Below are 12,877 nucleotides of genomic sequence, written 5' to 3' on the forward strand. Positions count from 1 at the left end.
CTTTGCGGAACAAAATAAAACTGCATTTTGCTGTTCAGAGAAAACAGCATACATACACAAAATACAGCATTAATAATATACTTGCTATTCACTTCTGAAGACCTGGAATCTAATATCTTATTAGAAGGAGAAAAACAAACTCAGGGCTCACTAGCATCAGGATAACTCTAAATCATCTGGCACCAAGCCGCATGTCTCCAGGCTCGTGAAGAGAACTGTGGACAGAGCCCTCTTTCTGCATATGTCTGCTTCTAGCCAAAGTGCAAGCAAAATTGATCATATTAAATGGCTAGGGAGGGCAGTCTGTCTAGAAGGTCTTCTAGGGATAAAAACAGCAAGGTTAAAAAAGAAAATCTGCCTCCAAGAAGGTTTCTGTTCTTAATCTTCAAATGAGGTTGGTGTGTCCAGAAGGCTTTTCACTGTAGAACAGAGCCATGGAAACAAGACAAACAGCAAGAAAATAGGATTTGCAAAGGTCTCATTACTGCTGAAAATGGCTACCACCAAAAAAAGAGAGAACGAGTGTTCTTGTGTTAAACTGTCTCCAGAAAAAGGCAAAAATAAAAACATTTTTAAGTTTTCTGTTTCACAAAGAAATGACCAGGTCCCTGTGCCTATCAAACACCACAAGTCTCTGAACTCATTCTTCTTTTGGCCATAAATCATGGTTACTATTGAGGTATGGTATTTTCTCCCAAAACATTTTAAAGAAATTATTTTGTGGCACACTATTACTTTGGTGGAAGTGTTTGCTGCAGGTCTGAATTGAGATTCTTTTACCTTTCCTTCCTTAATTTCAACAAAACAAAGAATATAAGGAGTGAAAACATGAAGGATTATAAAATGTAATGGACCATGGACAAGGAAAGGATAGGCATACACAAAGACAATGTGCTTTGTAAGACCTCTAAAATGCTGTCCAGCAACAATGATCAAATACAGGCCACAAGCACAAAAAAAATGTGTTTCTACTTCTTCAGAGAAAGAGCAACTCTATCATTTGGCATTAATATTATGCTCTTACAAGAAACATTACCTGCAAGAAAAGAGTTACGAAATATAAACTGTACTCATTATGTCACACTAGATTCCCCTCATAGTTCCACTACTGTATGTTATCCTTCTTTAAGTCATCAGTTTCCCTGCTTTTCTGCCTCCAAAGTATCAGGAAATGGAAGCCTAAAACAACTGATGACTAGAAACTTAATGCAACAAGTAATGACACCAAGAAAATGACTGGGGTCTACAGCAATTGAATGCCTACAGTACTAACCCTGTCCCATCACCTTGCAGTTGATAGATTATACACAAATAAGGTCTACACCTGCCTTTCACAGCCCTGAGAATGTAGAGACAGTAGAATAAAAGAAAAAAAACAGGTCAAGATGAAATTAAAGAAGGAATATGAGACAAAGAATTTCTTTATCCCTGATCTTCACTGTATTAATAGAGTAAACCAAGGAAATTAAACATGGTTTTGTTGTTTGTTTGTTTTTAATTACCACTGCAATGACATATAACACACATTCACAGAAGAACACATTTTCATTGTGAATGAAAATTCATTGTGAGTCAAATCCATACATACACGTATGACTTATTTTTCTGGAAGAAAAGAGAAGGGGACATTGGTTCCAAAACACCCTTTTAGAAAGAAAAGACTGTTAGTAATTAGCAGGTTGAATGATGATAAATAAAATACAATAGAAAAGGCCATTTGTTTTAAAAAAAATCTGTTTATATTCAACCTTGGAAAGGGTAGTTAATAAAATAAATGAAGTTCGCAGAAAGAAGTTATTGACAGTTCAGTTGTCATCAACAACTATACTGCAATATTTATAAAGCTTACCCTTGCCATATCAACAAGGAAGTTCTCAAATAACTTCCAAATATGGTTACTGGCATAGATTTCTTTCATTTCCACTTCAGTGTCCACGTAGCAGTGGTTAACAAAATTAACATAGGCAATTTTCACCTGCAGGAACAGAAAATGCACAAACAATATGAAACGGAACAACAAAAAACATTAATATTCTGTTGTCTACCTGCAAAAACACTGAATGATAAAGAGCATCCTTTACATAATAAGAAACGCCAATAGCAGTAATACTGTACATTTAGTTCTGAAGATTTAAGTAGTAAGTGTGGCAACAAACGCATTAATATACTTAATGAATGATCATGTGAAGAAAAATTTAGAAGTTTTGCAAACACTCTAACATTAACCCCCCTACAAAACAAATCAATAATATATCTGATACTAAAATGACATTCAGACTACAAGGGCCTGGCTCCAAAGTCAGGAACAGTCAAAATGGAGGACACTCAGGTAGTAGTCAGATGATCCTTGTGGGCTGATGCCTTGCAACAGGTTTGCTAAATACCAGAAAAAAAGGTCTTTAACAGAGCAGAGACTGCAATCCCTATTTTCCTGCAATCCTACGTTGCACTCATACTCAGGGTGCGTATAGCTCAGACTCAAATGGAAGAGAAAGCTTGTGCAGCACTGGAACTACAGACATTAACGTTAGGCGGAACTTTTGAGCAAAGCAAGCATTTTTCCTAATAAGAAAATAATTGGTTATCACAAGGTAACTTTCTCATGGTATGGAAGGATTTTGCATTTCTGCAAGGCCCAACTGCATTGATATGAGAGCCATGCCTCCAACAGATAGCCTGTAGAAATCTCACACCTCTGACCAATGCATAGGACCAGAACAAGTTCCTGCAGAGTGAAAAATTTCTTTTGATCATATCAGGTTTGGTACAAGCACTTCCATTCTCATCAGCCTGAGGTATCACAGTCCTGCTGAACCATGACTGGTAGTACCTGCAGAATTAGGCCTCTATAAGCATTCAATAATAACATTTGCCAGACTGGAGCCGAAGTTAATAAAAATAAAATAAAAAAAAAAAAGACTTCACAAAGCTCCCACTGATTTCAGCGTGCCCAGAATGTTACCCCACAGTTGTCAACTAATTGTGGCAGTGGCAAAATATTAACTTGACAAATCAGTTGCAGAAAATCACAGATCACAAGTATTTTGAGAAAATACTAGCTATCCTTTCTAGTCAACTTAACAAGCAACACCTTTTTCCAGCCTGTTTTCTGTGCAAATATTTAACTTTTCAAGATATTAGAAATAACAAAACATTTTCTGAGTTTCTAAAAATGCTAAGTCTGCTTCATCATTCAGTGAGTCTTACCTCAGGTATGCAGTCATCATGGGTCACCACTCTAACTATATCATCCAGTGGCAGGAGTGAATTGCACTTGATCTCTGTATATACGTTTTTCCCTTCTGTACAAGCTGCTAGCAATTCCACTAGAGTGATGTGATATGCTAAAGGTCCACTTTCATCTGCTCGATCTCGCTCTGAACACATCATTTGGAGTAGAACTGGAAATGATGCTCTGTCATTGTAGAATATCAGCACATCTTCACCACCATTTATCAGCTGAAAAAGATACCACAAAGCTTTAAGTGCCCTTGCAATGCAATCATTTTCTTAACTGTTTAGTTCTACCTTTAAGTACACAAAGGTTCTCTAGCTAGAGAGAGCATTCTGGAAAAAAAATAAATTAGTCTGATGTGGCTTACCAAATGCATATTTCAAAACAATAGCCAAGGCAAACTTCTGCTCTTATCTACTATAAGTGCAAATCTGGAACAACTCAACAAGGAATGAGCTAATGCAAGGTGAACTTGAAGTTTAATCTCTATGTAACTCTGTGTTTACCTAAGACATTATGCCATCCTCATTATTCCCACTATCTCAACGTTTGTTTGAAGTTAATTAATTACCCTTACCTCCTGTTACGAGGTCAGGATGCATCATTATCCCTATTTTACAGGTAGGGACTTGAGGTACAGAAATTAAATCTTATGTGCTATTTCACACAAAAAGCATGTGGTTCACCCAGAATTCAACCATTCTTTTGTTAGGAAGAGCTCAGCATCTGAAACAAGGATGACTCTTCCTAACTGTGCAAATTTGGCAGGTGAGTCTTGACACTGTCATTGCCATGCCAGCACTTCCATTTATCAGAGAACTGGTGTATGTGACAAATATTTGATTTTGCTACAAGTACGTTGCTCATCTCAAGAGGATCCAGAGCAGAGGTGGATGTTGGCAGCACCATTTCAGCAGATCTCACAAAAAATTTTGCTCTAATACTGTTTCATACGTCCTTCACACACACCTATGCCGAATATGTGAACAGAAAAAAAAGTACTAGAGAAAACATAGGTCTTCTACTTGATGGGAAAGGTCACCTCACAGACAAGGACATAGGCAAAGCAGAGATGTTTAATGCCTTCTTTGCCTACATCTTCAATGCTGATGATGGACTTCGGGACCCCAGGTGCCCTGAGCTGGAGGACCGTGATGGTGGGAATGACAAACTCCCAACCAACCCTGAACATGTGCCGGATTTGCTGCTCCACCTGGATCCATGCAAGTCCATGGGTCCAGATGGATTCATCCCAGGGTGTTTAGAGAGCTGGCTGACATCATTGCAGGACTTCTCTCAACTATTTTTCAACAGTCTTGGGAATTTGGAGAGGTCCCAGCAGACTGCAAGCTTGCAAATGTACCAATTTCCAAGAAGGGCAAGAAAGAAGACCCTGGCAGACCTGTCAGTCTCACATCATTGCCTGGTAAAATTATGGAGAAGATTGTCCTTGAAGTTACTGAAGCATACCAGGGGGACAATGCAGTCATTGGTCCCAGCCAACATGGGTTCATGAGGTGTGGGTCTTGTTTGATTAACTTCATTTCCTTTTATGATAAGATCACCCATCTAGTCCAGCTGATGTAATTTTTTTGGATTTCAGTAAAGCTTTTGACAGTTTCCCATAGGATCCTACTGGACAAGATGTCCAGCTAAACAAAAACATCATCCCATGGATGAGCAATTGGCTGATGGGCAGGGCTCAAAGGGTTGTGGTATGTGGGGCTACTACATCAGGCTGGAGGATGGTCACTAGTGGGGTCCCTCAAGGCTCCATTTTAGGGCCAATCATCTTCAATGCTTTTATAAATGATTTGGATTAGGACTAGAAGGTGTTTTGAGCAAATATGCTGGTGACACTAAACTTGGAGGAGTTGTTGGCTCTGTTGATGGTGGAAAGGCCTTGCAGAGAGATTTGGACAGATTGGAGAGCTGGGCAATCACCAATCACATGAAGTTTAACAAGAACAAGTGCCATGTCCTGCACCTGGGACGGGGCAACCCTGGCTGTATGTACAGACTAGGCGATGAGATGCCGGAGGGCAGCCCCGTAGAGGGGGATGTGGGAGTTATGGTTGACAGCAAGTTGAATATGAGCCAGCAGTGTGCCCTGGCAGCCAGGAGGGCCAACCATATCATGGGGTGCTTCAAGCACAGCATTGCTAGTCGGTCGAGGGAAGGGATTGTCCCACTCTGCTCTGCGCTATGCAGCCTCACCTTGAGTACTGCGTGCAATTCTGGGCACCAGAATACAAAAAGGATGTAAAACTGTTGGAGAGTGTCCAGAGGAGGGCTATGAAGATGGTGAAGGACCTAGAGGGGAAGACGTATGAGGAGTGGCTGAGGTCACTTGGCCTGTTCAGCCTGGAAAAGAGGAGGCTGAGGGGAGACCTCATCACAGTCTACAGCTTCCTCACAAGGGGAATGGAGGGGCAGATGCCAATCTATTCTCTTTAGTGACCAGTGATAGGACCTGCGGGAATGGTGTCAAGCTGTGATGGGGAGGTTCAGGCTGGATATCAGGAAGAGGTTCTTCACTGAGAGGGTTGTCGTGCACTGGAACAGGCTCCCCAGGGAAGCAGTCATAGCACCAAGCCTGTCAGAGTTTAAGAAGTGCTTGGACTATGCTTTTAGTCACATGGTCTGAATTTTTGGGTAGACCTGTGTGGTGCCAAGAGTTGGACTCTATGATTCTTGTGGGTCCCTTCCAACTTGGAATATTCTATGATTCTATGAATTTACCTACTGGCAGTACCGCTCTGTGAGTTTGTTTGGAGCCACAGACATATCTGCTCTCCATCACTTTCCTTTTAAACATAGTGAACTCTCATTGAAGGTGTTAGTAAGTTCCCATAAACCCTTTCTAATACAGAATACAACTTGGCAGCACAACAGCCATACTATTTTGCAAATAAGGCATTTGACATATCCAAGTCCACAGGTGACATAAAATCCTAGCTTACTGAATTCAAGGGTAGAAATAAAAGTTGGTAGAGCTGTAAAGAAATAAGAAAGCAGCAAAAGCAGGAATGAAAATTAGTCTCCCACAGGAACTGAGAAGTAGCAACATTCAAGAAACAATTCATTACATTTTCCAGTGTCACAAAATTTCAGTTTTTGAATTCACACTGTGTGGACTGTGTTTTCCTCATTGCTTTCATATTTTTACTTTGTCATTTTGATAGAAAATTATGATTTCAGTTGTTCGTGCAATTCCTATTCCTCTTTTTATCCTTGGATTTTTAAAATGTTTCCAGTCTGACTTTTCAAAATAGACATTTTCTGGACAATCCACAGAACAGAAAAACATTTTTAATTTGCACTCAATGGAAAAAAAGGAAATGGGGCAAATAACAGTATTCAAAATGTTGGAAAATTGACCTATCCTATAATTTAATACTCATGTCTGGAGTACTATGCTCTTAAGACATTTCAAACACAAAATAATAAAAAATCTACAGCAAACCTTCTGGGAAGGTAGATGTTTTGTCACTTTCAAGTTGACCACCACATTCCTGTATGTTTTCCACTTATTTAGGTTTTGCACAGAGGAGAGGGAAGATGAATCTTCCCAGGTTTCCTCAGAGTTACAATCTTATGTCAAACCCTGACATATCTCTTCCAGTATTGCCTGATAAAAGGGCAAGTCAAGTTGATCCCTCATCCTTTCATGTACTTATCACTGATGAATGAGTAAGAAATACCAGGGGATATTGAGTTTGTGAAATATGATGATGCACAGCAAACTTGCAACATACTGAATGTGAGGAATCACAAACCACAGCAGACAATGTTGCAACATCACAGAAAGAGCTAAGGGGACAAAGTAATAATCTAAAGTGCAAGTAAAGAAGAAGATGCCATTGTCTTTCCCCAACTTATCCACTTTTAAATTTAACTTGCAAAGGGAATCCAAACATTGACCTAAAAAGAAACAATTCTGTTTCTAAAAACAGAAAAGGAAAACAAGTATCTGTTGCTAGACAGAGAAAGTTCTCACTGAGCTCCATGAACTAAGTTAAAGGAGTTAAGAATTCTTTTCAAGTATAAGGAAGGCTGGCCAGCATCAGAACTGTTGATGCTACACAATGTATCAGTCTGGAATACTAAGGATAATAGAAAAGTCTGCTATCCCCTTGATTATTTAAGGTCACAAAGTACATCTCAGCTGTCTGCTTACAAGCTGTCCTGACTTCTCAGTTTCAACCATTACACTACACTGTTTTTGTTACATTGCCAAGCCATTCCAATACCATTCAATTTTTACTATTAGCATTCTTTTCTAACAAATCATGATTGCTTAACTGTAATTTCCTACATTTTTTCAAGCAAGTCATCATATTACCTTCTTTCATCAAAATAAGGGTGTTCCCTCCTCTCTGCTAAATACCTGCAGAATTCATGATGTAAATGTCACATCCAAGTTGATTTTGATTTTCATCATGCAGTCAGCTTGAAAACGTAATATGACAATTTATCTTTGTGCTATTATATATCAGTAACAAAAGGTATTTAAATTGAGAAAAATCTCATAACTGTGTTTATGAGAAAGTAAAAATCTGCAAGAAGCCGAGGTGGATGGGGCAATATCTAAAAGCACAGAGGCACAAGAACTATTTGAATTATGTAAATCAAAGCCTTCTAATTGATATTACATTTTAAAACACTTCAGTCAAATTGAAAAGGTTGAGGTGGATTTCATTAAAGGTTATCCATGTAGGCTGAAGCTTTATTTTCTTAATTAGAAGTTTTTCCTCCATGTTGCTGTGGAATGAAATTTCAGCAGGTTTTAATTCTGCTCATACACGAACTACAGCTTTTCTCTGTTTTCTTTCTGAAGATACACTTTGAAAAAAGCAAATGCACTTTGAAAAGTAAAGAAAAGTGTTTGTTACTGTGAACCTACGTTGGCTTTTTACCATTTTCAATTTTCCCCACTTTATTAATCTCATTGAACTTTTAACATAATTACGGTTAAATGCATAAGAGTCTGCAAGTTGAAGACTTCATTTATCATGCACACTATATATCAAATCCTACTTGCAAAGAAGTCAATTGGGTATTTCCTTAGTAATATTACTGGCATAAAGGTTTGTCTACGAACCACTCTGTGAATTTATCAGGTCAGAATCCAAATTTAGCTAGTTGGAGTAGTTCTACTAACTCTAGCAGAAATGTTCCAGAATTACAACATTATAAACAAAAGCAGAAACTAGTAGGTAGAATCATTATATGGTTACACAGTAAAAAAGCAGTCTACAATACCACTTAAGACAAATTGATAGAGGTAAGAGCCTGTTATACAGTAAAATAGTACCACAATATTTTAAGCTGGGCAGGTAGATGGGATCCTAAGATACACTACAGGAAAATGAAGGTTTATGTAACTCAGATTTACATGCTACATCTTCTGCAAATAGACATCTCTGTATCACCATGATAACGCCCATGTTTTCTTTCTAGTAGCTATACAGATAGCCTTACAAAATTAGACTAAATCCCTAAAACATCTGCTAAAATATTATTTATGATACCAGTTAAAATTCTAAAGCTATGATGCCATTTTATCCCATTAGTATTAAGAGCAAAGAAAGCACCCTCAAAATACTAATGTGTTAAAAAGACATCATGTGAACAATTAAAATATGAAGCATTAACTTACCTCTGTCATTACCATGTCCTGGCATTTTTTCACGTATTTGCCATCTGCTTTCACAATGGTCTGCAGGAAACGCAAGTATTCCACATGACGACCATGGGTCTCAATGCAGTGTACAAAATGCTGCACCACCCTCTCACTGATTTCATTACAAAGAAGGTAGTTATTCATGAAGATGTGCCGCATGGTTTCAGCTTCCAGAAGCTAAACAGATTAAAATTGAAATCGCAGATTTATTCTGAGGTTGAGAAATACACAGAGCTCTAGGCTGGAGAAAGGCATACTGGTAAAAGGAGACTGAAAGAATATAGTGTGCACCAGCCCAGATATTAACCAGTAACCTTAAGGTTACTTTCCTTTCTGGATTTTATGATAACATTTCTCCACACTTTCTTATGACTCCAAAATGTCCTAAGTAGGCATAAGCAAAATATATGCCCACATGAAAGGTGAAGACATACATACAGTACACGGCTAGAGCACATCCAGACAGCATGCACTCTGCAAACTTTTACTTCAAACTTGCTCCAAATGCTTGTGAGAGTCAGGTGTGCTCCTGGAGCACACACTTCTGTTTCAAATCATCAAAGTATAAGGAGATGATTCAAACACATTGAGTTTGTGCCACAACATAAACAAAAGCACAGTAACTGAGCTGACCAGAAAACTAGCTTCCAAAGAACAAATATGAGAAAGTGCAAGAAGGCTCCATACTTGGCACCTGAATTAAGTGTTAGTGTTATAAGATGGAATATGAGATCTAGTCTCCATCACAGTCAGGGCAGCAGCCCTCACTAACTTCACAAAAAGGCATAAATAAAAAATAACAAAACAAATGTTTCCTCAAGTAATACAAACAAGTCAGAGGTCTACAGTCCTAATATTTATACTTTCTCTAATAAAAACATATTATGCTCAGTAGATCTGCCATTGAGGGAGATGTTATTCTGTATGGCCAGATCTGTAAACACACGCATACAGAGACATGTATAGAACTCATTTTTAATCATCATCACCAAAAACATGGGTCAGATTCTGCAATCACACAAGCCTCATGGAAGCAGTCACAGCATCTTATTCCCTGAATTACGGTCCAGATGTAAGTTAACTCATCCTAATAAATTATCACAGTCAAGCTACACACAATGTGATGATGTGACACATGTTAATAGGTACTTCCAATAAACCCCATAGGTAATACTGTTTTCCACTTTTAAAACAGCAACACTGAAAACAATGAAATAGAGGGCAATGATAACAGAGAAAAGACAGGAGAGAGAAGACAGAGAAGGCATAATTTTAATTAAATTATTTATTTAGCACTGTCATTTTTCAGTGAGCCTAAATTTACTTCCATTTATAGCATTCTATTTAAAATGAAATACTTACCCCTGGAGTTAAGAATAAATTGAGATTTTTGTGGAGGAGAACTTGATTCTGAGGATTTCCTCGGCAGAAATTCTGAAGAAAAGTGTGGGCTAGATTCATAACTTCATTCATCTTTTCATCGCTCTGAGAAAGAGAATGCATTACCTGGATGTACCTTAACATACCTATTATATCTGCACAGTGTGAATTCAGCCAGGAGCAAAACAAATCTCCTGACTCTTTACAGGCCAGGAATTCTCCCTTTGGTAAAAGCCACTGATACAGCTTCCTTTAGAGTCCATTACTGACTATACCTTACTCTGAATCTACTTAACTATAGGGAGTCACAGGTAACGGCACAAACATTAAAGCTTCCAATTCATTCCATTCAGTTTTCTTAGCCTTGGGTCTCGTGGCTTACCCTGTAGTTACTGTTCTATGAATTTCTGGAGCACACTATTAATTTTTTTTTTTTTTAAGTAATAACTGCAAGATATTAAAGGTACTGATCTCAAAGCAAGATTTCCTAGTGCACGTTTATCATTTCCTCATTAAAAAAAAAAGCAGTAAGTGGCTTGATTTTCAAAAACATTGTCTAGTCTGCACTGATTTCAGGCTTCTGAAAAGCTTTGGCTTTTATATAGCTACATACAAAATACACGTATATGTGCGTGTGTGTGCACCTACACTCATGGTCACAGATACATCCCACACAAACATATATGTCTGGTTTCATCCCGATTTTATATTCCCCTCATATAATATTCTAACCATGATGTGATAAACCACCATTATCAACAAGCACTATTATTTTACTGAAGAAAGCTGAACCTAGTGTCTCTATCATAACATTAGTATATAACACTCAGGAACACACAGCCCACAGGAGCTTTTATCTCCTTCCAGTGCTTCACATAAGAACTAGATAGATGTGCTTCTCAAAAAAGTTATCTAGATCATTCACTTGTTTGCTCACTACCACAAAATCAGTACAAAATGGCGAAGTCTTATGAAAAGCCTACAGATGGAAGTAGGCTGGAGACTTGCCACTACAGAAACACTGAAATGATTTCAGACTTGGTCCTTGAAAGCTTATGTGTTCGTCTTATGTACTTAGAATAACATTCATATTAGTATCTAACAGTGGAATTTAGATATGCTGCCAGGAGCTCCACTGAATTGTAATTTCTAACTGTACAGTGTCTGCAGTTCAAAGGAATGCCCATTACAGGAATGGGATGACAGCACTCTGACATCCAGGAACCTTAGGTAGTCAACATTAACTCTTAGTAAAATATATTCTTTGTCGACACCCATATTTAAACTCAATCCCGATCCCAAACCCACTACTATTAAGGGAGAGTAAACAGCAACACCATTTTGTGACACAACATTTGTGCCACGGTTCACTAAATTTGGCAAGGAGAATTTTTCAAGTTGATTTTTGGACCTTTTGAGGCATTTCTCTTTACTGAGTTCATGTCCTTAACCAACAAAATTATCAGACTAACCTTTTCATAGGGTATCTGCAGAAGGTCCAAGACTACCAAGTGGGCACCCATATTTTTCAGCAAGCGCTGCTGCTGATTTCGACACTTTTTATTCTGAATACAAAGTTTGCTGAGTCGAATCAAAATCTATACATAAATATGTATGCAAAAAAAAGAAAGATGACATATTAGATAAAAACACAAAATATTTTAAAACAATTACTGAATCTTATCACAAGTATTGCAAGCAAGTTTCTTGGCAAATATACCAACCTCTTTAACAATGTTGTAGTTATTGCTTTTATTGCTGTCTATCTGGGGTTTTTTGGTTCCATCCTCTATTGGACTCAAAATATTTGACTCCTGTAACAAAGAACATATAACAAAAGCTGATCTACTGCAATTTTCTCAACATGAACTAATTATACAGAGCAACAAGTGAAGAAACGACATCACAACACCTCACAGGGCACAGACATAACATAGATGATAAAGAAAAAGACTCTTCAATAACTATCCACCAGTTACTGTTCAGTGATTTAAAAGATTCACATTCAAGAATCCTTCTCTTGTTTCATATTTCCAACATGATTTGAAACAATTATTCTACATCTTCATGCTTCTGATTCTCCTAAAAAAATAACATGTCCTTAAAACATTGACCAGACATAGAATGGAATCAACAAGGAATTCATGCACTATGAGAATGGGAACTGTAACAGTATTTGGATAGCCACCACTGCCCAAAAAAGTGCATTTTCAAATTTCATTGTATTCTCAAACTTCCTAATGTTTTAGGAAATGGAATAATGCTAAAAAAGACACATGCACAACAATCTGAATGTTTTTGTCATCTGAAACCCCTCTCTGGACTTTCTTAGTTGATTGTTAAGATTAGGAGTTCTAGAAATTCCATCTGGACTAAATTTCAAGCTAGGCAAGAACAGCTGAACCACTTAGCCATGGAAACTGTTTATAACGGTGTCAGCACTGCTGTTCAGCATGGTCATGTTGATCTATGCAACAACAGTGGATCTTTATTTGTTTAGGTTGTTAGTATGCATTCTGCCTTCTCTCTAGCCGTTTGAATCAATGCTTTGGAAGATATTTCAGACTCTTAGCTAT

General features: G+C 37.9%; 1 protein-coding gene across 10 annotated transcripts in view; it reads right to left on the reverse strand.

Moving 5' to 3' along the window:
* Nucleotides 1-12,877, reverse strand: part of ITPR2 (inositol 1,4,5-trisphosphate receptor type 2) — a 273,831-nt gene that overhangs the window by 137,754 nt on the left and 123,200 nt on the right. For all 10 annotated transcript variants that reach the window (XM_068655998.1, XM_068655985.1, XM_068655992.1 and 7 more), the window contains 6 exons: nt 12,026-12,115; nt 11,774-11,899; nt 10,284-10,406; nt 8,898-9,098; nt 3,208-3,459; nt 1,850-1,975 (listed from right to left, as the gene is read on the reverse strand). In XM_068655998.1, coding sequence (XP_068512099.1) covers nt 1,850-1,975; nt 3,208-3,459; nt 8,898-9,098; nt 10,284-10,406; nt 11,774-11,899; nt 12,026-12,115 — 918 coding nt within the window. The remainder of the gene's footprint in view (nt 1-1,849; nt 1,976-3,207; nt 3,460-8,897; nt 9,099-10,283; nt 10,407-11,773; nt 11,900-12,025; nt 12,116-12,877) is intronic.

This window comes from Anas acuta, chromosome 1, assembly GCF_963932015.1.
Source record: "Anas acuta chromosome 1, bAnaAcu1.1, whole genome shotgun sequence".
Taxonomy (NCBI): domain Eukaryota; kingdom Metazoa; phylum Chordata; class Aves; order Anseriformes; family Anatidae; genus Anas; species Anas acuta.